The sequence below is a fragment of the Esox lucius genome, chromosome 1 (assembly GCF_011004845.1).
Source record: "Esox lucius isolate fEsoLuc1 chromosome 1, fEsoLuc1.pri, whole genome shotgun sequence".
NCBI classification, from domain to species: domain Eukaryota; kingdom Metazoa; phylum Chordata; class Actinopteri; order Esociformes; family Esocidae; genus Esox; species Esox lucius.
The window spans coordinates 22,795,003-22,820,315 of record NC_047569.1 but is presented as its reverse complement, the minus strand read 5'-3'; the positions used below and the strand labels follow the sequence as shown (position 1 = coordinate 22,820,315).

Genomic DNA, 25,313 nt, shown 5'->3' with positions numbered 1-25,313 from the left:
AGACCATGAGTTACCATAGCAGTTGCCATGTCAACAACCATAGTTGCCATAGGAGTCGCCATAACAAAAAACCCAGGAGTTGGCAAGACAACACTAACAAATCTGGGATCTGGCCTGAACAGTGTCCATGATTATCCACCACTACTGTATGACAGAACATTACAATAACCTACTGAAAGCACAAATAACAAGACTTATACCGAGTTCATAAAGAAATCTAAAGTAATATTGCAGTCAAAAAGATGTATATATGACTTTTAGGGTTATTTTTAAATCTCGTGTTGTTTTTTTAATATATTGTAAACATATGAAGCATTTGTTTTCAGAAGACACAATGTGTTTAACAAACCTTCATTTGACCTCGCCAGACTGTATCTTCATTGCGCTGGTGATAATGGATATCGCGTTTTTCTCTGTCCAAATACTGATTTAGTTTTTTAAAATGTGCACTGCTTTCACTTTAAACTATGACTAGGCTCTTTACGGTCTAAATGTGTAAATACTTTCTCGTACGCGTAAACGTGGCCTCTCTTCAGCTGTGTTCATTGATTAATGCCCAAAACACTCAGATGCATATACTTCAGTATTCCACAGGACTACGTCACAATCACAAGCGAATTCTGAGTGTCATTATGACGTGAAACATCCTGACATACATACATGCCGGCAGGGTGACCCGTAAAGGGTATCGCCGAGAATTACATAATAATATTCAATTAATTTTGGGGGTCCTAATGGAGATGAGAGGGGGGGGGGGGGGGGGGGGGGAACTTGCCATGGCCTAGAGACACCAAATATTTTTATATATACCTGTACATGTGTGTGTGTGTATTACACCATATGGGGACTAGACATGAGAACTGAGCAATAAGCATGATAACTTGTACATTGAATTTCTGTTTGCAAAGTTGAGCGAGTTACTAGTAATTTTTTCTGTCTTTGGAAGAAGAGAAGGAAATCATGATGCACAAAACATCGTTTTAGAGGCGCTGTCCTTTCACCGCCATTCAGGTGTACTCACAAACACCTTTTGTCATTCCAATAGCTCCAACAATAGATATATGCCATGACTACAAATGGTATATTCTTGATCAGGGGAGAGTGCAGAATAATGCACATCCTTTATTTTTTCAATATCTGAAGTTTCAAGATATGACGGAACATTTAAATTTCAGCACCTCCAACAAGCCATTAGTTTACAAATAGTTCATTCCAATTTTAACTTGAGTTTTTGAAAAAGGGTGTGCGTAGTTCCCCACTCTACCTCGATCACGAATATATAATTTCTATAATCATTGCACACCTATTGTAGGAGCTATTGAAATGACGAAGTTCATTTGAAACAGATATTGAAAAAGTAAAGGGAGTGCATTGTTCCCTACCCTCCCCCATGTGTACAGTCATGGCATATCCTTTGTAAGAGGAATTTACGAAATTCCGAAAAATAAAAGGTGTGCATTATTCTCCACCCTCTCACGCTCAAGAATATATAATTTTCATAGTAATTGTACACATATTTTAGGAGCTACTTTAGTTTGAATTTAGAAGGCCTGCATTTGTATACAATTTGAAATCGTCCACCACCATCCGAGATCGCTTCCATCTCACTTTCGACTCGGATACACAGCGGTTAGTTCTCCGTGGATCGTACATTTTAGGATTGTTTAAAGTATGGGCAAGTAAGGACTGTGCAACATCGTATACACTTTAGTAATCACAATGAGACCAATATTGTACTGATTGCATACTTCGTTAAAGAGCTATTGAGATTTGAATGTCCAAACTTAAACTTCACCGCAGTGAACAGCGGGGTAAACTGCCATTCCAGTTGAGCCTGTTAGATCAAAGATCCATCAGCCACTCCCATGCCAATTGAAACAACGTATAAATCCAAAATAACACATTGATGGTATTAAAAATAGATGTAGCCATAATTTCAGTATATTCATGTCAAATTCAACTATGAGACATTAGTAGAACCATTTTAATGACAAATATATTTACATGCATTACACATTTTTAGTGGACCAAACTAAATAAAAATACATTAAAAAAATATTTAGACATACTGAGATCTTGCAATTTAAGGAAGCTGTAACTGGACAACAAATGCAGCAACTGAAAAGAAATGGCATGGTTACAAAAATATTAGAAAATACTTTGCTTTGCTAAAAAGTGCTGTAGTGTTAAAATTACAAAACATTATCCAGACAAAAGCTACAACAAAAAAAGTTTTCAGAGTGCCATAAAATATAAAAGTCAATTTTTTCTGCTCTATTCAGATATATTGCACAGATATGTTGAACTACAGTATAAAGTCTGATGTGGCATACGTTTTTGTAGGAGTCTCATACAGGATACAAATATTGTTTTGTAATTTACAGGGATACACTTTACAGTCAGCGTTACAGTATCATACAGACTTGTGAATAAAAACACAATGCTGTAATAAAATGATTCAAAGAAACCATAAAGCTAAAACAAAGATATCAGTACAGTAATAACTGTTGCAAGCATTTCAGTGGTTCTCAATGTGCATTCATTTGAGATATATATTTTTTTCTCACAAACTCATTTACATTTGCTTGAGGGCACTGTATTCCTGAACCAGCAGGAAACAATGCTCTTATCAGGTCCCATTATGTCTTCCATCCCAAATGGCTTTTTGTTCCCTACACAGAGCACCATTTCTGGTCCACAGAAGTGCACTATACAGGGAATGGGGTGCTATTTGAGACACAAACATAGACAACCTGAACTATGAAATGTTATAATTGATTTACAGAAGAATAAAACAGCCAGTTTATGTTCCCAATAAAGATATACCACATCCACACCACAGTATCAGACCAGGTCAAGTGTCCTAGTCATTGACACTAGCAAAGGTGGCCTGGCCTCTCCCTGATTCCTTAGGCTTGGGAGTGTGCTACTAAAGCTGCCATAGCCTGCATCCCAAAATGGCACCCTGTACTTAATACTCCATAGGGCACTGCAGTATTTAGGGTATAGGGTGCCATTTGGGACACTACCACAGACTAGAGCCCAGTGGTCCAATGCAGTTCTGGTTCGGTGTGAGGGGAGGCCTATGGATCACTTGCGTCGGCTGAAGATGCTCTTCTTGCCAGAACTCTTGTCTGAGGTGCTGAGACCAATAAGGAGTCGGGCCTTCTCATCCTCTTCCTGCTGTTGCATGCTACTGTCGGACTTCCCGTCTGACGCCTTGCCCCGAGAGTCAGCACCTGATGCCGGCTTCAGACGTAGCTTCTCCTTGATCATCTACGGAAAGGAAGAATGCGGGAAATTCACTTCAGAACCCTACATAGTTCAACAAGGCCTTCATCAGTGGATGAAAAAAGGCAATGAACGTGCAAAACATGTACTAAATAAACAGTTCTACATATTTATTGTGTCAAACGATTTCAACAAGGATTGGCATTTGGCAGCTAAGAACAACCTTGTGGCAGACACGCCCTTTTTGCCACCAGCATTCTGCTGTAGGGCCTGGTGGTATTGGTAATGTATGCAGCAAGTGGAATGTAAATACTGACCGCAAGTCAGTTTTGCAAATGGAGGGAATGCTGATCCCAGACCTGCAACTAGAGGAAACATTACCCTACAGCTGTTGGGTTATTAAACAGCAGTACCTGTGCTACCAGGGCTTTCCTGCTGTCTCTCTTCACAGCCATCGCAAAGTCCAGCCAAGTCCACGTGTTGTTGTGGTACTCCAGACAAGGCAGCACCAGGTTTAGATCCTTCCAGTCAACACTGCTTTTCTCCCCCTAAGTACGCACACAATGCCAGGGATTCAAAAGGCTCAATGGGTGGAATGTACTTACAACTACTTGGTTGTCCCAACTAGCCATCTTTAAATGTATACTCTAACTACAGTCGCTCTGGATACGAACATCTGCTAAAAGGAGTGATTCATGAAAGGGTTCCCACCTTGAGATTAAACCAGGAATGGGTAAAATGTCAATGTAGATTATAGTATGTACAAATTTGGGTATAATGAAGATGCCTGTTACTTGATTGCCATAACTGGTTATTGAGCTTTGTGGGTAGTGTGTTGGTCCATATATAAAAAAGTATCTGTTAAACCTAGGAGCTAGTTCAGAGACATTCTAGCTCTGGTATAAGAGCTGTGTGAAGATGGTCCATAGCTTGGTAAACCCCAATTGGATAAGGTTTACCAGGGTAGACCTGACTCAGGCTACTTGTAAAAACACTTGATGTGTGTACATATTCTACCATATCTTCACCTGGAACCAATGTCTACTGCTAATGAGCTGGCACAACTACGTATAGCGAGTAAATGACTGGGTTGAATGCAGAGTATGGTCACACTTTAACTAGTCACAAACACCCAGCAACTTCATCATTGTTGGACTTGATTCGAGTAAATAAACATGCAATCCATGACTCATCCAACCAGAATGTCTGGAAAACTGCTGGAAGTGTGCTGCCGTAAAAAGTATTTGATGGTGATTCATACCTTGTAGCTGACACAGAGGGGAACCTGGGGGATCTTGATGTAGATGAAGGAGTTATTCATGGCAGCTCTCTCCTTCATTTTGTCAATGTCATCTACAGGATGCTAGATAAGGAATAAGTCATCCACTGTTAAGTGTGAATGCAGAATGGAAAGCTATACCTGGAATGATATGCTATTCCCTTATCACAGTGCCGTACTTTAGACCAGGGCCCACAGAACTAGTGCACTAAAGGAAATCCATTTGAGATACAACTTCCATCAGACAGTTAAGAAGTGCTTGTGAAAACAACCAGCCTATTTACCCAGCACACAGGCATTTAGTATTTTCTCAGATCTCAATAAAAAAATACCTCTACGGCCTTTCGGAAGGACCTCCTGACCCCAGAGGTGCGGTTCAAGCCCTGGGTGACCCCTTTGCTGGGGCCCATGGCCCCCATGGTGTCCTCAGAGAGCTGCCGAGGCTTGATTACAGGCATTCCTGAGACACAATTTCCGTTTGAGTCATATGGAATGCATGATTACCCAGAGCTACTTAAGCATTAAAAATTAAAACTACAAAAGAAAAAAAATGGAGGGAATGATTTGTAAAAAAGTAAAAATAAAAAAAAGTTGGATAGTTTTTATACATTACATACATACGCATGTGCACAGCAAGTGGAAAGTACACACACACACACACACACACACACACACACACACACTCTTACACACACACACACACACACTCTTACAGTCATTTACACATGAAGAAATACTTTTACACAGACCTATTTGCCCCACCAATGAACACACAGAAATAGGCCTGCATCCCAAAAACAATAATAATTAAAGCTGCAAGCAGCATTTATCGGGGTTCAAGCTGTTAAGGCCTTTAAGCACCCAAACATCAAAAGACATTACGTTTTATTTCGCAAGCATTTAACCACTGAAATAATAAATGGAAAATTCCATTCACAGCCAATACAGGCATTGTAGCATTGGAAATGTACGTTTTTCAAAGCTTTTTGACAGTTATAGTTGCACCTATTGTCTGATCTCCACAAAACTCTGCATGCTTCTTCACTATGTTATGACACATATGCTCATCTATTTTTGTGAAGTTTGGGGTTTTTCTATGGGATTTATTGGCTTTTGAGTGTATTTTGTCCTGCCACTTGAATAAATTATCCTGTTACAGCCAGGCAAATGGAAAAAAATAGACTTTTTTTTGATAATTATTGATCTAGAGAGTCCAGAGAATCATCGTAGACCGAATTGGTTCCGAAAGGCCGAAAGTCCATAGCGCCACCATGTGGCCAATCGACGCAGTTTTTTTACTGTGACCTCAGACTGACTTCTAACACATGTATACCAAGGTTGGTGAAGTTTACTTAACTACTTCTTGAGTTATAGCCTTTTTAGTAAAATAGGCTCCTCCCACAACTTTAATTTTGCGCCCCCTAGCGACCATGAATCGAAATTTAAACTTTTTTTTGATAATTATTGATTTTCAGACTCCATAGAACATTTTCTACACTGGTTTGGTTCCGATCGGGCGAAAATCCAGGGACTAGTTCGCAAAAGTAGGTTTTTGACAAAATTAAAAATGGCGGAAAATCTATCATGGCGGAAAGGAAATCGGAGATATACGTTTTGTTCGTCTTGAGCCAAGGATTACAGGGATATAAGACACTTGAGTCTACGACATACGGTCTAGGAGTTATGACCACTTTCGCGCTTTAGGTCGCTATAGCGCCACCTATGGGCCAATCGGGCGCATATTTTGATAACCTCTCCTCGATTTTTGTACTACCATATGCCAAAGTTTCAAAGCTCCAGCTCTTACGGTTTGGGCTGCACGATGCGTTTTACGGCAGAAGAATAATAATAAAAATCTGTACAATAACAATAGGGTTTCAGCACTTCGTGCTTGAACCCCTAATAAAAATCTGTACAATAACAATAGGGTTTCAGCACTTCGTGCTTGAACCCCTAATTAAATTACTTAATATAGGCTTCCATTTGGTATTTTATGAGTGTAACTATGTCTAAATTATTTATATTTCAGTAATCACCAAAACCAAAGCAATGGAGCAGTATCAGTCAATAGGGTAGATCTAGTTTGAAAAAAGAGTAAAGGTTGGGCAAAATGGGGGAGCTGACAACTAAATTACTTAGTGTTTTGCAAAACTTTAGGAGGGCTCAGCAGCAACAACTAAATCTGCCTGGGTTCACAGGGACGTGGGATGTCAATAGGATGCAGAAGTCTAGCCAGGGTTCACAGGGACGTGGGATGTCAATAGGATGCAGAAGTCTAGCCTGGGTTCACAGGGACGTGGGATGTCAATAGGATGCAGAAGTCTAGCCTGGGTTCACAGGGACGTGGGATGTCAATAGGATGCAGAAGTCTAGCCAGGGTTCACAGGGACGTGGGATGTCAATAGGATGCAGAAGTCTAGCCTGGGTTCACAGGGACGTGGGATGTCAATAGGATGCAGAAGTCTAGCCTGGGTTCACAGGGACGTGGGATGTCAATAGGATGCAGAAGTCTAGCCAGGGTTCACAGGGACGTGGGATGTCAATAGGATGCAGAAGTCTAGCCTGGGTTCACAGGGACGTGGGATGTCAATAGGATGCAGAAGTCTAGCCTGGGTTCACAGGGACGTGGGATGTCAATAGGATGCAGAAGTCTAGCCAGGGTTCACAGGGACGTGGGATGTCAATAGGATGCAGAAGTCTAGCCTGGGTTCACAGGGACGTGGGATGTCAATAGGATGCAGAAGTCTAGCCTGACGTACAAGTATAGACCCTGGACAGGATGCCAGTAAGTAGGGCTGACATATACCTGTTGTGACCATTCGAGACTTGTCTTCCTCATCAGCAACTTCTTCCTCCTCCACGTTCCTTCCTGGGAAGAAGAACCCCATCATCCTTTTGAAGAACTGGTACATGAGCTGGATGGTGAGTGGAACCACGTTCACCTGATGAGAGAAACACACGTTGCAACAGAAAAATAACAACTGGAAAATAATTCTAGAACCCAGAGAACAGACTGCATGCTCCTAAAATCTCATGGTTAATGTTATGATCACATGTTGAGATATCTTAAATGTTCAGCTTCAATTGTATTATAGCGTGTTATTGCCAGGTTCAGAATGATCAGAATTAGTTAATTTCCGACAAACCTTAAATGACCCTCCAAGTGGTGAGTTTTAGAATTATATTTAACCTTTTAACGAAAGATGAAAAAATATTTAACAACTGTGTTATATTATGGAAAGTGCATTTAGTCTGAACATTCTGTCAATGTTAAGCAAGCTAATATAAGCTGGTAAAAAAAAAGAAATACATGTAGTTCTTTGCATTTTTTGTCTCCCCCACCCATCATTTAATTTATTTTTACATATTCTAACTCTAAAATTAATTGTAAGTTTGACCCTAAACCTAAACCCTGAGCCAGAAATTGACTTTTGCCAGTTTTTATTCTGGTTTTACTATACTCATGGGGACATTTGGTCCCCATGAGTATAGGTAGACCTAAAATACACACGCGCCCACACCCATTGCTATACTAATAAGTAACAAGTAAAGACAACTTAAAGAATACGAGTTGGAGTCACCAATGATTGCGTCACATGGTCATGAAATGGGCACTACAACACTGTTTTCCAAGTTAGATCCCACGCACTCTCCTTACTTCAAAGTGCTCCTTGACCGAGATGCCTCCCACTGGGGGGCGGACCTTACTGAAGATACGCAGGGCAAACTGACGGCCAGACTGACATGGACTCTGAGGACGCAGCACCACCTGGGACACAAGTGTAGTTAAAAAAAACACATGTTTTAGTTATAAGTCAAATGGCACCACAAGTAACATCTGACCACCCCAAGCAGGCGTTTGGGATACAGATATAATAAGCCCAGAAATAAAATCAGGGTATTAACCACTGACTCACACACACACATGCAAAAATAAGTTATGCTAGGTACACTATATAGAATAAATTAATTAACAAATGAATGAATGAATTCACATCAAATAAAACATTCTGGAAAACAGACATGGTATGGTAATATACAGCATTCAGATGACTGGGCAAATGCCACACAATGAGGAAACACTAGGTTGGCAGTGGTGGGATACAGTCCATTAAAGGACATGCAAAACTGAAAGGTCACATCCCAAAATGCACTGCTAAAAGCACACAAAAACTGACTGAAGCCTGTAGGACTGTGGTCAAAAGTTGTGTTTCATAGGAAATAAGGATCCAAAATATGCATGTTCAATGTGTAAACAAGGGTTTTTTAACTGTAGGGTTTGTAATGTTTGGATTTTTATGAACTGAGTGGATGATTAGCAGGATGGTATAAACAGCAGAGACAGAACTCAATTACTGTACCAGCATCATACTTAAATACATACCCTCACATGCTGCACAGGGGAAACCAATGAGAGTTAGCAAAACAAGCAAATAATGCTACTCATGTTGAGTACATAAACATGTCTTCAGTCATCAGATGTGTAGCAGAGATGGAAGGTATTTCTAATGCCAATAGATCCAACAGAAAGGGTTGTTTAGCAGAACCCAGCTAGCTTGTCACAACAGGGACACAGATACCATTCAAAGCATTATTCATGCCAGAGTCTAGTCTACTCCATGACCCTCAACAACAAAGCTTAAGCCTCGGTTCAACCGCTGTCTATGTCGTTCCTATTCATCACTACCTTCACAGTGTGTCCCTACCTGACTGTCCACCCAAACCGAAAGAAAACATGAAGAGTGATATCTCTACCTTGTAGGCTGCATTGGGGAGCAGGTTGTTCATGGTGAACCAGCCCAGCTCCAGGAGATGCTCTGCTGTGTCGTCTGACTTGTTTAGCTGTGAGGATAAACACATTTCTAAAATAAACCTCTCATCAGACATGGAAGAATTAAGTAGTCATATCCCCTGTTTAATTAAGTACTGTAGACCAAATGTACTGCTGTATATAGGGAATATGGTGGGACATCCCTTTTATATTAACACCAGTCTTCTCCAAAGCCCAGGGTCCACCCACCTTGCTGTACATGAACCTCTGCAGCTCCAGCTCAGCAATGCCCAGCTGTCCATCCTCCTCAGTAAGACACCAGCGGGCCTGGGCAAAGCAAATCTCTGTCCTGCGAACCACACTCACGTCCTCTGGGGGCTTCCGCAACTCCAGTTTATTAGCCCTCTGCAGCTGGAAGTCTTTGAAGCATCTGGGAGCACAAAGACCAGGGAGGTTACAACGGTGCTATTTAGCCCTCTTAGGCATGGATATCTCCATGGTTGGTTGGTGGTTTCTCTGAACATTGACAGTGTGTGTGGGCGCGCGCGCAGTGTGGGTCTGACCTGATGAGGATGTTGAGCTCTTCACTCTTCATTTGCATGTCCGTCTTCTCCTGATTGAGCTGGTTCTGAAGTCTCACATTGATCTCGGATAGCTGATCTCCTCTCAGCTCCTCAGGCTGGGCCTGGGAGAGGAGGTGGGGGTCACACAACACAGGTCAGACACAGACCCTGGAATGTCTAGTTGGTGTGTATGTCCACAACCAAGATTTACTCCCCCTCTACATGAACTAGACTGAATAGAACTGCCTTGACCTCGGACTGCAGAAATCAGCCACTGGCTCCCGACACAAGGCCTGTGAAAGGTGTCTTACCCTGATGTTGGAGTAGATCTGTTTCTCCAGCCGTCTGATCTGGGCCACATGCTGCCTGACCGCCTCCTGCAGGTGAAGAATACTGCTGCGCTGCTCCTCTGGGTTGCTGGATATCTCCAGCTGGAAACGCACACGCTGCTTCTTCTCACTGTGCTCCTGGGGGTGGGCGTCAGAGGACAGGACACATCCCAATTCGCTTTAACCTACTTAATGTGCTACTTTGGACAAGAGCCCATCCTAAATTCCACTCATTTTTCCCAGCACATTTTTTTGCGTGCCTCAGGACGATATATTTAGTCAAGTCTGTTTTTGAGACGTGTTTTTACCTTGCGTTTGGGCTCAACATGCAGCAGTAGGTTGTTGACTATGTCCAGGATCATAGCGTACTGCACAGGGTTGGTGGAGATCTCCAGGTCATGGTGAATGAGGGTGAAGGTGTCCACAGCCCCTAACAGTGCAGCAGGGAGAAACCAAGGCTTGTTCTGATATGTGGGTTGTCTCACCGTTAAGCGGAAATACTAGTACAGACATCCGAACAACAGGGAGGAGGGAAACACTCTGCGTTACATCAACCCTTTGGTTTGCCATACCGGCTTGTTTCTTCAGAAGGTCTTCCTTCTCGTTGCCCCGGAGCTCTGGGGGCTTGATCTGTGTGGCCAGCTCAGGGTCGATGTCGTGGCTGTAGCCGATGTAGTACATGCGACAGCTGCAGCGAGAGATGATTCGCTGAACCTGCTGGGTGTCATTCACCTGGGCCGGCTGATTCCAGTCTGGATTCACACAGAACAAGCGGGACGTTTGCATTTGAACCAGACGACCACTATCTGCCCATTTCTTTGTAAAAAAATAAATAAATAGCTGAAATTATATATATTTCCTTTATTTTTTATTCTATTGCAAACTCATTAAGTTCCCCACTTGTGTGGAATTGCTACTGCTTATTAAGCAAGGGATAACTGGGAGCTGTTAAATTGGGCTAAATTATTTGACCATTGAAAGACAATCTTGGCACTAAAATGAACTTAAAATACGTGAGGCAATACAATCTGATGTGATTTTCTATGCCTGTTTTGTTTTTCTCAGTGCACAGCAAGAAGCTGTTTTCATACTACATATTCCTTCATGATAAAAACATTTGGGAACCACTGTGCTAGGGCACAGCCAATATTAGCTTAACATTGACTGTAATCAGTAAAGACAAAATCACCTTGTTCTGACTCAGAGCAAACATAACAAGTAGCTATTCATGTAAAACACTCTTAGGGTCCAGCCAAACAACACTAACCAGCTATAACAAAAGTAAGATTTCAATAAATCTAACAGTTCACCCAAGCACTTTTATATATAGGTCAATTACATTTTTTTCCTGGCCATAACAGATCAAACAATAAGCGATCTTGTTTTAACTAATGAGCACCACGTCTACTACTATTGGCAGGAATGATCCTAATCTGTAGTGCCCGTTCAAGCAGGGTGAAGGTGAGGAGTACCTGTGGTGGTGCTGACCATGCCCCCAACAGCCTGACCACTCTCCATCAGCTCCAGCACGGAGTCCAGGTGACGCTGCCTGTGCTCCTCAATGTTCTTCACCTACAGCACCCAGCATAAACAGACAGACAGCATGAACAGACAGACAGCATGAACAGACAGACAGCATGAACAGACAGACAGCATCACTGACATTCCCTCCTGAAGAGGACCATTTCAACAGCATGAGTGTCAGAACTACTTTAGTCCAATGGGCCCCGGCTGAACAGGGCGCCATTTGGGACTCGCACCCCCCCCCCCACCCCCACCCACTCTTTTCATATTCTCCCCCCCACCTCCAGCCACAGCTGCCAGTCCTCCTGCTCCGAGGGGTTGGGCTCCATGGTGGCGAAGTACTGCATGCCGTCCAGCAGGCAGGTCCAGGTGGTCTTCTGCTTCAGGGTGTCACTGTACCAGGCAGGGTGGTGCTCACACTGCAGGAGCTGGGCCTTGGCTGCAGACACCAGCACACAGCCAGCCGTCTCCGTGCCGCGCAGCATCATCTACAGACAGGCCAGCACAGTTACAGCCAGGCAACACATACAGCCAACTGGCAGGAAACCATGCATCGGAACGCTGCTGAAAACAGAACGTGTTGTTTTCTGTACTGCAAAGATCCCAGAATATGGAGATGGAGAACATCTGTCATATTTCAGTTATCGAAAATGTTTTTTACATGGCGGCATGTAAGGTAACTATCCCACTGGTCTTTCCTATCATAATCCATATAAACATAAACCTTGAAAGCCAGAATGGTTGTACCTGACAGTTGACCAGTTCGATGAACCAGTTGCGGTTGTAGACATCATCAGTCTGGCAGGCCGCGATGCCACAGAGCTGATCACTCACTCCACAGTCCTCTTCAGAGAAAACCACAAACTTATCAGTCTCTTCAATCAGCTTCTGCAGCATGGACGTCCCTGCAGAGAGAGAAAACAGGGAGGGGTTGATCCAAACAAAGTCAGTAAACCATCACACTGAAATACCATGCACGTGGCCTGGCTGTACTCATGCAAGCTGGAACAGATCTACCGCACCAGGACCTCCAGTGGAAACATGTCCCACACTGTACCTTCGTGCTGGTTCTTGTCAGGCCGGCTGGCGTTGGGCATGGCTGGGGTGGTGGGGGAGGCGCTGGGGCTGCCGGAGTAGTTGGACAGAGAGCGCTTGAGTTTCTTGGCTGCTTGCAGCGTGGCGTCAATTTTCAGGCCCTTCAGAGCCTCCGTGGAGAGGTTCCTCTTGAGAACAGCGGCCTTCTTGTAGCCGTCATACAGACCGAACGCTATGTTCCTGTTGGTGGTGGTCCAGGAGGCACGCAGGTCCACCAGGCACAGCTTGTGGGTGTACGGGGCATTGGACTCATCCTTTGGGTTTACCTCCTGTTACAAACAAAGACAAACACCAGTTATACTCCCCAGACTAAAATAAGAAACAGATCCCAGTGGAGAGGACAGACAATTCCCTAACACTTCCTAATGATCTTACTTCTTCCATGCGGTTGCTCTGGCGCTGGTAGCTGAGGGAGGACAGGCTGAGCAGGTGGGTCTTCTTCACCTGGGCATTCATCTGGTGGTCTACCGTCTCATCCCAGGTGGAGGCCATGAGGTGCACGGTCATCAGGGACAGCTCCGACACCATCTGGGTCACGTTCCACTCCGAGATCAGCCTCCTCATCACAGTCCCCGCTGAGAGGACAGACAGATGTTACAGGTGGAACAACTCAGGCTCACATACTGCAGTAGACTGGACCAGACCCAGAGTACTTCACTTCTGTACTATGGTTCTCGACTATACCAAATATGCACGCTCATAAGGTTAGAGACTGACAGTAGTATTCCATTGCTTTTCCTATTTTGGGGGGAAATAGCAGGCTGTTGTTGATGATGAAAAATCATCATTATGAAGTAAATGACATTATACTAAGCAACATTGCATGTACAGTACCATGGCTTTCAAGAGGCACATAGCCCTCAAATACACATGACCTGAAACACATCAATACAAAACCCTCAACAGTTCTATCATGGTGAAAATCAGACTTCTCTGAAAACTACAGAGAGGTAAAGCCCGTCCACCAATAACCAGTCATCCTATGGTTGTCCAGATATACAAAAATAAGTATTTGAATAGTGAAATACCAATTCTTAATATGGGATAAAGGGTCATTTAAGACAACCAATAAAACATTGAAACTAAGATAGCATGTGGCCTTTCTAGATACCTTGTGGGATGAGTCTCTGAGCCCCTCTGGTGAAGACATCACCTTTACTACACTCCACCTGGATGCCTCTCTGCTGAGCAAAGGACGCCCAGTAATGCACCTGGAGATGAGACGCAAGGTCAAAGGTCATACGACATCCATTTAGCAGGTATTTTGATCCAGTATTGACATTAAGCTTAGCCTGCTTTGTTACAGGGACATAGGCGAGAACACAACCCTTTACATGGCGTCATGTGGGATGCATGGTGCTGGTGACTTCCTCACTTGTAGTTGCGGGAAGGCAGCAGTATAAGACATCTGTTTGTAGTGCTGGCCCAGCTTCTTTCGGATGGGTCGGAGGCTGTGGAAGAGCTTGCCCCTGCAGATGGGTCTGGAAACACTGGTCCAGGTGGCCCAGAAATTCTGCATCCAGCGCAGGGTGCTGCTGTACAGAAGGATTCTGGGCTGGCACGGTTCTGAGAGATCGAAACACAGGCTTTCAAACAGAGTCACATTAGAGCTGACGACTGTTCAATCGTCTCTAGTCAAGCCACAGAGTCATCTACAGGTAACTGGACCATTGCCTTACCAGTGCCACAGTGCTGGTTGAGGTCCATGGTGATAGACAGGTTGAGGTTCTCTGAACGGAAGGCTCTGTAGGAGTCGTGAGGTTGTCCAGAGGTCACGTCAGCTATGTTCTCCGCACAACACAGCGTTACGGCGTGATGGTCATGGGAGTTGCCGTGACAAAGCCACTGGAGGTCAAGGGTCATGCAGAGGTTGGGCAGATGCAGGAAACAGATGTCGTCATACCTGCGTACAAGAAAAATATTTTTGCAAGTCAAAACATGAAAATGTTGCACAAGTATAAAGGGGCCAGTTACAGATTGTCTAATATCTGATCTCCAGACAGTCTGCCACCTACTTGGAGGCTGTCCTAACGTTGACATCCATGTCACCTTTGAAGACAAACTGCCCAGGATTCCACTCGTAGTTGAGTTTGTTCCACTCCCAGTGCATGTTCTCAGTAGTGTTATAAGGGTCCTGCAAAACAGTGTCAAGATGTTTTTGCACTGACTTAGGTACAGCTACCTCAGCCAGGTTTATTTTCTACTACTACTGGCTTGTATTGTTGTTCGATCAAGTAACTGTCATTCTCTAAAGATAAGAGAATCTGCTAAATGACTCAACTCTAAAAATGGAAACAAGCAATCATAATTCACAAGTCAATACATTTTCCAGAGACAGTAGGTAGCTCACACTCAAGTATGGATTTCATATTTAAAATTTCTGAATATTTTCCTGAGAAAAATAAATACGTAATTGATTGCATTCATTGAGTAACTACAGTACGTCCATCCAGGGACTGAACATGAAAATCTTCAGAGGCAAGCCAGTTGTGTTGATCAGACTTCAACCTTACTTTGAACTACACTAGAGCCATTTGTCCCCCATACATTGCCAACAGCCACTCAGGAAACACTACCTTTGAAATCAGTGAAAGCTGTTATACTGTCTGTGTTGCCTCACGTCCAATGGAATTGCCAAAGTGGATGAATCACCAAGATCTGATTCTCAATGCAGATTCCCAAATTCTCTACAAATCTTAATAATCGAAATAACGGAAAATAACTGAATATATTTAGGTGATTTCTGGTTTAACAGGCAGAGCATCACATTGACACGATGCTAACAGAAATAATGTGCCATGCGTAGTAGAGCTGTAGCTATAGTGTAGGAGCGCGTAGTAGAGCTGTAGCTGTAGTGTAGGAGCGCGTAGTAGAGCTGTAGTGTAGGAGCGCGTAGTAGAGCTGTAGTGTAGGAGCGCGTAGTAGAGCTGTAGCTGTAGTGTAGGAGCGCGTAGTAGAGCTGTAGTGTAGGAGCGCGTAGTAGAGCTGTAGTGTAGGAGCGCGTAGTAGAGCTGTAGTGTAGGAGCGCGTAGTAGAGCTGTAGTGTAGGAGCGCGTAGTAGAGCTGTAGTGTAGGAGCGCGTAGTAGAGCTGTAGTGTAGGAGCGCGTAGTAGAGCTGTAGTGTAGGAGCATTAACCTCAGTGGCCAACTGATGCAGGTTAGCCTGTTCTATGTCCATGATCCAGCGTCCATGTATCACAAGACGACTCTTGTCCCACCAGGCCAGAGGAGGGGAGGGGTCAACCGTGGGTTTGGTCAGCAAGTCGACCACCTGGCCAATCAATGTCCATGCTGGGTCCCAGCAAGGCCCCCATACTATAGTATACAATGATATATTGGCTACAGGGAAAAAGAAGAGAAAAGAAAAAAGTTTAGACTTGACTTACCACAACTGACAGTATGATTAGAAACGACAAACTACAGACAAAAACACAGGATTGTGTCGGTTGCATATTATTGACAGCATCCCCCTAAAAAAAAAAAAAAAGCATAGCATGGATGTTAATACCTCTTTGACTCACATTTGAAATCACAATAGAACTTAAGTGGTGGCATGTTCCTGTTGATGATCACATCTCCCCATGGCTGGCCTAGCGGCACTGTCTGCTTATGGCGAGCCCGGCCCTGCCCATCCTGCTCTGTGCCAATCAGACGGCCTGACAACTCCCATTCCCGGATCTCAAACAAGTAACGAGGATAGTCCCGGATTCTTACTGGCACAGGGAAAAATATTTTAAAAGGTCATTAAAGACATAGACGTAGTTAAAAACAAAAAGAAGACCTTTACTTTGTCTACTAACACTGGAGTTCAGATCAGAAACAATACTCTAAGCTAATTTAAGAAACAAAATGATGATTGCACTTTTTAGGTCTGAGACAATGGTGAAAGGTATTACATTATAAAATAGAATAAGGTGTTATTTGGTTAATAAGCTATTCCTGCAAGAGTTTTACATTGAAAGTTTACATTTAAGTCATTTAGTAGACAGTAGTGATTGCCTGTAGGAGTTGGACCCACAACTATTGAGTTACAAGCAACATGCTTTCACTAAGTAAGAACATGAACACTATATAACAACAACAACAACCACAACAACATTTAGAGCAAGGAATGTAGCTTGTCCTCAGTTTCCTTTGTGTATCCCAGGCTCCATTTATATAAGCAGTCATTAATTTGGTCCTATAAATAACTGCTCGGGAGCATAGGGCATGTTTGTGTGAGAGAGAGAACAGTAGGAAATTTAGCAAGAGACATAAGAGGGGTAAAAGATTGCTAATTCCTGAGACATGTTACTGGTACATTCATTGACTAGTCACCTGCCAATGATGTCCCCTAGCAGAAGTTGATTTGATCATACATAACACAATTGTCATTTGTATTAGAAATGCATGGCATTTTCAGAGGTGAAGGAGACTGCTCTGATACTCAGATGTAAGGACAAAGCCCTGCCATCACTCACCCAGGAAGGCAGTGAGGTTGAACTGGACTGCCCGGCACCACTGTACCACCAACGGGAGTCCGTCTCTGGGGAACGGGCTGATTCCATCGATGTCCCTCAGCTGCTCACGGACACGCTCTGGCCCGTGGAGGGACTGGTCAGCAAGAGCAACCAGCTCGAGGTCAGAAACCGTCCAGGTCAGCAGAGACTTTCTCATGGGCGTGTTGGAATAGAGGCGACGGGAGCGTTGGATATAAATCTCTATGTGTTTGCGCTCCAGAGATGTGTACAGCTCTTCTATCTTCCTGGCCGGCAGCAGCTCGCCATGCTGCTTCCGTAGGTCGGCCACCTTCTTGTCCAGCAGCTGGAGTCTCTTGGAGCTCTCCTTGCTCTCGTCCTTCATCAGCTCGTAGTTGTCCCTCAACTTGATCTCAAAGACGTCATCCAGGAAGACAAATGAGAAATGGCTGATCTTGAAGACGAGGTCTGGGGGCAGATGCTGGGGGGCCGGAGTATGACCCGGGCTTCTGTGCAGGGACTTGAGCCACTTCTGAACACTGATGAACTTGTCAAAGGTGTTGGAGAAGTTGTACTGGTAAGGGAACTCAATAGCCAGGCCGGGGCAGGTGAACACCCAAACACGGTTGTGTCGAGTGGAGAGGAAGGGGAATAGGTGCCGTTGTTCCAGAGCCTGATCAGGGTGCGTCTGGACCTCCAGGTCCTTGAAGGAGAAGATATCGTTGCCGTCAAAGTTGAGCAACAGCTGAGGTGAACGGATATACATGGAGCCGGAATGTGTTGAGAGTGACAGGGCTTCTGTGTGCAGCAGGAGGTAGTTGTGCTCCGCCACCTGGGCTGTGAAGCGTGTCTGGCCCAGTTCCACACGCACAGACAGGTCCCTGGTCCTGCTGTGGGTGGGAGAGGCCTTGGCCGAGGCACTCTCCGGGGAATCTGCTCCACCCTTCTCCACTCTTTTCTCTGGCAGGCCGAGAGAGTCACAAAGAGAAGCCCAGCAACCCTGGGTCTCAGTGGCGTGGTGATACAAGAACATGTGATCCGATGGCGTCCACAGCACAACCAGATCCTCTTCACACTGGACCTGCACAAGACAACATCTGAGTGATGACACCGTGAATGGAGGAGGAGGACGAGAAACGCAGTCCGGACATCTACATACCTCCACGTTCCTGGTGGTGACGTGGTGGCAGAAGGCGAGGCTGGACAGGCTGAGGACAGGGTTGGGCATTTGAGCCGAGGGACAGCAGGGCTCCATGGTCTCTGTGAGAGCCTTCACCACAGACACACACACACCCCGGACAGACACCGTAGAGCTCTCTGCTGAGGCTTGGCCCTTCACCGTGTCCACCCGCAAAGACACCGCTCCTACCGCAAACACATTGGCACACAACGTTCAGGCCAGTAGGGCACTAAAATGGACAGGGTGCCATTTGGGATGCACCTCAAATAGCAATTAAACTCAATTTTCCCAGAAGACCTACCTGCTACATTTGAGAGTGTGAACACGTTAGCGTCCTCCAGGTTGCAGTCAATCTTAAAATAAAAGGCCCCCTGGCTGGGGGAGGATGTCCCATTAACCGGGTCAGGCCCGGACCCCGGGGGTGGCTGCTCCGAGGCCTCCAGCCTCCTGTCGTTTGCCAGGTTACAGAGGGACAGCAGGCGGGAAAGACACAGGGCACAGGTCTCGGACACCTCCAGCTGTAGGCCCTTCAGACTGGACTCCACATTCACACTCTCTGAATGGCTGCTGGACTCACTCTGGGGCTTGTTGACGCTCCCCTGGGAAGACAGACACACGAGAGAGAGATAACAATGACATAATGGTGGATCCTGGGCAAACGCTAATCAGAGCTGTGATCATTAGGGTAAGTCTGGGAAAGTTGGTTATTTGTTTTTCGTCCGATATCAAACTCAGCGGACTCAAAGGTTTGTCCAAAAAATTATTTGAGTTCAAGCACAAATCGGTTACATTCCACCTAGCAGGAATACCCAATTAATCAGAAGAAAAACAATAAAATCCCCTTCTAATGTATGGCGCCCCAGCTGTACTGTGGCATTTACTTGGTGTCTTTGATCACATGATGGGAAGCAGGGAGAAGCCAGGTAGAGCAGTAGTTAGAGAATAATCCTAAAGTTTCCTACCTTGTGGCATGCCTGCGTTACCTGCAGTGTAAGCGAGTCAAGGATAAGGGCTTCCCCCCACACGTGTTTCCCAGGGGGGTGGGGGGTCTGCTGAATGTGGGACCCTTGCCCCACCCTCCACCAGAAGTGGTCCAGGGACAAAGACAGGCGGCGGTGAACATTCTGGAACTTGAGGCTCTCTGCATTGGTGCTGATGTCCAGGAGGTGCTGCAGCTCTGCAGTATACATGAAAACACTCATTCACACCACAGTACTACATGATGAAAGGCAAATCTAACTAGTGAAAACGTGCTGTCAATACATAGCATTTAGTTCCAATATCCAGTGACTTTGGACAATATTCAGACCCTTTCACGTTCAACACATTTTGGTTGTTAGAGTCAATTTATAATTTATTTATTTTCGCATTGACAAAAACACATTTTGGAAGTTTGTTCCCTAAGGTGAAGCATCGGGATGGGAGCAACATGCTAATTTAGTCTGTAAAACAACTAAATGTAAGGTTTGGAATACTTCCCAAAAGCAGTGCATACCGGGAAATAAAGGAACTGTAGTTAATGTGTTACAGAATGTCCTTAGCTGGCAGTGTGCCTTACAAAATAACTTATGATGACTTATCTATTGTATCTGGGCTTGGTATGTTTGGAAAGGGTTGATGCAACAACTAGTTTGTCAAGCACCAGGATTTGCTGCTGAAACAGCTGCAATGTAAAGCAGAATCAACTAAAGAAAAACAACTGTAGTCTATTAGCTTACTTGTCATTCCTCTCTGTGTGTGTGTGTGTGTGTGTGTGAGAGATATACCCGTGGTGGCTGAGATGAAGCCCAGAGCAAAGGGCGGAGTATCTCCCAGTTGGACAGACACATTGACATTGGACACTGAGGAGCTGATCATCACAGGGGCGTCTAAGTGGGGGAAGTGCCTGTAGGATAGGAGGGTATGCAAATACTCCACTGGACTACACACAACACAATACCAGACACAACAGAAATATGAGGATGAAGACAGCAGAGGATTACAGCATTAGTTGATTTCAGTTGGGCTAAATGTTTAAAAAAGATATATAGATGTTATAGGCCCAGGTTGGTCATACATGTTAGATACCCATTTCAAGCAATCAACTGGTGGGCTTCAAAATTTCTAGTCCTGCTCGGCCAACTGAAAAAGCTTTTACCTTTTGCTGTGAGCCGCTTTCCTGGGAATGAGCTGTTCCCATGGAAACAGGTCCAGCCAATGAGAGAACTCCTGGTGACGGTAGTGGATGATGCAGGTGTTTACAGTGACTGACCCTGAAATGTCCACTGATGTGGCCTGAAGACATGGATAGAAAGGAGAAATCCAGCTTACAAAGAGCATCAAGTATGCAATGCAGCTATGGAAACTGCTAACAGCGTCATTTCTGTCTAAAGCTCACATCTCACCTGCAGGACAGTCCTAAGAGTGTTGAGGCAAAGGATTCTCTGTCTGCTCTGGGATAGTAGAAGTCCATCTATGGACACACAAAGCAGGTATGGTTATTTGGAACCCGCTTTCCCCCTCCTTTTACAGCTACATACCAAATGGGCCCTAAGATTTCACCATCTCAGGAACTGGGACCATGAGTTACATTTCAAAGGAATTGTTGGTCTCCGGACATTCTCAATTTGTCTTTAATTTGTTCTCTCTCGGAAGCCATGCCGTAGTTGTTGACCAATGAAGAGCAGAGAATGCAGCTTGTGTGGTGATACATCACCCTGGAGTCCACAACAGGTAGTTCCATCTAACCATCACGTTAGTTGTACTCAGTGGGGAAACGTGCAATGCTCCACTGACTGTCTAAAAAGCCATTATTATTGGCTAAAGGCCATCCAGATACTAGTTCTCTGTTTGCCAATAATCATGTCTGACATTTGTCTTTATTCTCAGAACTTAATTTGTTACACAGAAGATTAGAAATAAAATAAGGTTCCGCAAAGTTCAAAATCCAACAAAACAATGTGGAGACCAATGGCATTTATAAATGCAAAGATTATTCTGAGGAGCATTGAAATATGCCCAGCTCTCCACTGACCCTCCAGAAGTAGCTCCAGGCTGCTCTGAGGGAAGCTCAGCTCCGGGGTGAAGCTCCTGAGGGGCAGCTGTTCGTCATCACGTCCATATCCCACCTTCAGAGATTTCAGGGTCCAGTTCAAGTGTCTGGATGATTTCGATACAGACAGACAAAGTTAGTAGCAAATCATTCTCTGTATGCTTTTCATGAACAAGCAAAACTCAAGAACCTTATACCTTCCTGTGCTATATGACTGACCTTTTCTGGCTGTGCATGGAGAGAGTTATATTAGTATTGTCGAATTCCACGTTGACCTTCTGCGGCATCAGCTGATGAAACCGCTCCACTGCTTCAGTCTGGACATAGTTGTCTCCTTCACATTCTACAAGGAAAGTTAAAACACAGAGAAATGTGGGAAAAATGCATACCCAAAGGCTCTGAAAATCTCCTCACAGGCAACACTGGGTGGCCATCCTTGGTAAAATTGGTTCATTTATGGAATATGGTATTTGGGATGCACCCCATTGCACTTCCTCACCAGCTACAGAGACAGCCTTCTCTAGAGGAGCCGCTGGTGGCAGGAGCTGGCTTAGGAAGAGGCCCTCGTGCAGCTCAGCCAGCAGTGTCCTCACACACAGGGCCAGTCGGCCAGGACGCAGCTCCGGCAGGCTTACATCCCCACACAGCACCAGGCTCAGGGACACCTCCGCCAGACACATATCCTGCTGAGCACAGAACACAGGAAGTTGCTACAATGCAGTGACAAACTCTGTGGAGCAACACATAGCCGAAGAAACACAATGAAACTCTACTTACTAATCGACTGCTTTTAAGCACCTTACTGCTGAGCTGCCCCACAGAAAAGTCCCAGGCCAACCTTAAATAAACGTTTTAGAAATGTTTGATGAAAAACCATGAATATTGAAATAGCCAGAGTAAGCTAAAAGGAAGGATCTGTTCAGATGAAAATACGTGGAGTATTCATACTTCTTGCTCTGGTGATCGAGCAGGAGGTCGATACTTGAAGTGGTCATGTGCCAAAGGGACTCTGAAAGGGCTAGGTTTAGCACCATTACATTGATGGAGTCAATATGGAAGGACAACAGCTGAAAGCAAAGACACAAACAGCACCTGAACTGAGAGTATGAATTATTGAATTAATAACATTCTTCTATTTGCAGCTGTGTGTGTGTTTGTCCCTACCTGGGAAAGGAAGCGGAGGACTGCAGGGCTGACAGGAACTTTCCCTGACCCTCCTCCATCACAGCTCTTAGGGGTCTGGCGGTTTAAAGCCTCCTGCAGGTCCACTCTGACTCTGGTCTCGCCCACACAAAATGCCAGGCATCTCCTAAGAAACAATGCTTAAAACCTTGCATTGAATTAACCCAAGAGCTATGGAACTGAGCAATTAAACATAATGAGATTTCAGACTGTATAACTATGTCTCACTCACGGCAGGTTCTGATTTAAAAGTTTGCTTGAAATCCACAGCTTGTCTATTTCCTGCAATAAAAACAGAGAAATACAGCTGATTTACAACTGAATTTGACTTTTATACAACTACAAAAAAGGCCTCTTTTTAATGAAGAAAAAAAAAAAAAAATTATATCGAACCCCAAACCCGGCGCCATACTCTCACCAAGTGAGCTACATGGATCTACAATACGGTAATAATATCAGATTGTGAACATAAGCCATGAGCTCTTTGTAAATACCTTTTGAACAAAGCCTGTCGGATGTGACGTGTAACCTACCAGAGTGTGCTGCGGTTGAAACTGGATACTGATTCCACTCACTGAGAACAACCCCACCGATTTGATTTTCAGTTCGGCATTCAGCGTATTGTGGAAAAACCGAACTGCCAGGCTGCATATGAGCCATCTGAAAACAAGGAGTAAATACACCATGTCAAACGCCCTGACAACATTACCTGTCGTAAAACACAAGGAAGTCTGTGTCCCTTACAGGATCATCTACATTCTAAAAGCACCCTATTATGTAGATAATATTATAATATTAGGCAACTCAACAGTTTTTCAGGAAGACAGCTTATTCTAAGCAAATTAAAGAGGTCTACATTTTACATACGGGTGATGCTAGGGGGAATCAAACCTATACCTTTTGGCATTGCATGAATACTTCTCTACAGTCTATGCCACACTACTGTAACTTCACTAATGTCAATATGGGAGCCAGTTAAAATAAGTTCAAAACATGGAGAGCAGACAGTCATTTGGGATGCATCCATGTGTGCCATCTATCAGCTTTGTAAAATTCTGTTTATGTGTATATGTTTGTCTGTCAGATCTCAAAGGACAAGCAGGCACTTGTGTTGGAGCACAATGGCAAGCCTTTGTTCCAGCCAACTTTGGCTGCAAATCTTCAGTTAAATTGTCTGTTCACAAAATATTACAGCATTTATTGGATGAGATATTTACATTTCGCAAGTAACATGACTATTGACTGTTAAGGTCACCCACTCAGGAATTCACAAGTATTCATAAATATTTGTAACCTTTCTTTCAAAAAATTAGTTGCTACTTAGATAAGCTGGGCTTGTTTTGGTCACTTCCAGTATAGCCTGCTTATTGCTTCGGTATATGGGCCAGGAATGTTTTCTGACAGTGTGTTCTCCCAAATAAAGTTATGTACTCTTACCTGAAGAGTAGGACAGATAGTACCAGGAGCAGGAGAAGGGCTATTAAGACGATCAGCATTACAGACATTTTGACATGTCCTGATGTTGTTCCCTCGTTCTCAAACAAGCTGTGGTCATGGGGCTGGTACTTTATTTCGGTTTCAAAGATTCGAGTCCGATGACACCTGTTATGCAGGTGCCCTTAGTGTCGCGTTGTCTTGCTCACTGAAGATTGAAGAGCATGGATGCATGAATGTTAACTTATGTAGTCTGTAAAAACTGCCTAATACACATTTTTAACATGCCTCTCTGACTGTGGAATGATAAATAGTTACAACTGTAACTTTCTAACATAATCAGACAGCTTCCGTTACTTCACCGGTCAGAGAAAAATAACGCTACTTGGCTTCCTTTGCAGACTGGATGGATAAGTATCAATGGCTCCGTTTCTAGTTGCAAGCATTCTAACCTTACTTGCACACTAATAGTCAGATACTAGCTAGCTAGCGTTAGTTGGCTACTTAGGTAAATACTGTAGCCACGTAGCTAGCTAGCTGCAGTAACGGTAAAGCAATGACAAACCAGCTAGCTAGCTTACAAGCAAAAACCTCTTGAAAATGTTTCTTATCCCATTTGAATGTTCAGTGGCAATGTACCTTTAGTAATACAAATGTGTGGCATCATCTTGTTCCATATAGCTAGGTTTGTTGTATTATTTCCCACAACACCGTAGAGCGACGAGAAGAAACAACCAAAAAGTCCGGATGTAAATGGCTGACCAAATCGTTACCCGGAGTTCCAAACGCTTGACTAAACATACCTAGCTAACACACCCCTTCTGCAATTTATTCATAATGGTTCTAGCTTTTAGGAATATTAGAAAGGACAATGGATAGTTGTCCGTTTTCAAATGGTCCAACCGATATTTATATCTTTCGCATTAACCCTCCGTATTACACTAGCATTTTTTTCAATTAGTATTTTAAAACAAGAACATAATTTCCCCTATTATCAGGCAGTACACCCACTCAATAGAATCTAGTTTATTAAGGGACCAGTCACTTTCGAATCGTTAGTGTAATTAATCTCTTCATGCCAAAAAGCAGATGGAAAGCTCTTTGCAATGGTTTGGTAATCACTCCGTCCCATTAAATAACTGTCATTCTCTTTTGATACAGTTCGAAGAGCGTAACAGTCTGAGCAGGGTTCAAAATCACATGATATGCATATACCCTCTCCATTCATTGGTTCATG

The 25,313-nt window shown here is 44.1% G+C and overlaps 1 protein-coding gene across 7 annotated transcripts; it reads right to left on the bottom strand.

Moving 5' to 3' along the window:
- Positions 1-1,979: 1,979 nt before the first annotated feature.
- LOC105006676 (protein KIAA0100) lies at positions 1,980-25,221 on the bottom strand. Of its 7 annotated transcripts, none has more exons than XM_020049076.2 (41): positions 24,716-25,221; positions 24,080-24,284; positions 23,176-23,302; positions 22,875-22,924; positions 22,625-22,769; positions 22,409-22,527; positions 22,238-22,298; positions 21,960-22,146; positions 21,680-21,803; positions 21,443-21,567; positions 20,814-20,881; positions 20,567-20,703; positions 20,196-20,350; positions 19,392-19,606; positions 18,731-19,028; positions 18,409-18,614; positions 17,253-18,330; positions 16,314-16,505; positions 15,929-16,131; positions 14,808-14,926; positions 14,472-14,695; positions 14,168-14,358; positions 13,904-14,003; positions 13,168-13,367; positions 12,755-13,061; positions 12,445-12,602; positions 11,979-12,185; positions 11,646-11,745; positions 10,746-10,925; positions 10,482-10,603; positions 10,156-10,311; positions 9,845-9,966; positions 9,531-9,711; positions 9,266-9,352; positions 8,895-8,903; positions 8,169-8,279; positions 7,317-7,452; positions 4,843-4,970; positions 4,493-4,594; positions 3,645-3,779; positions 1,980-3,276 (listed from the first exon to the last, which is right to left on the bottom strand). In XM_020049076.2, exons 2-41 carry the CDS (start codon positions 24,145-24,147, stop codon positions 3,091-3,093), a joined length of 6,819 nt encoding a protein of 2,272 aa, XP_019904635.2. In that variant the 5' UTR covers positions 24,148-24,284; positions 24,716-25,221; the 3' UTR covers positions 1,980-3,090. The 7 variants fall into 7 exon arrangements, with proteins under 7 accessions (XP_019904635.2, XP_019904645.2, XP_019904637.2 ...); XM_020049086.2 differs by having other exon boundaries at positions 19,413-19,606; XM_020049078.2 differs by having other exon boundaries at positions 21,960-22,143.
- Positions 25,222-25,313: the final 92 nt, after the last annotated feature.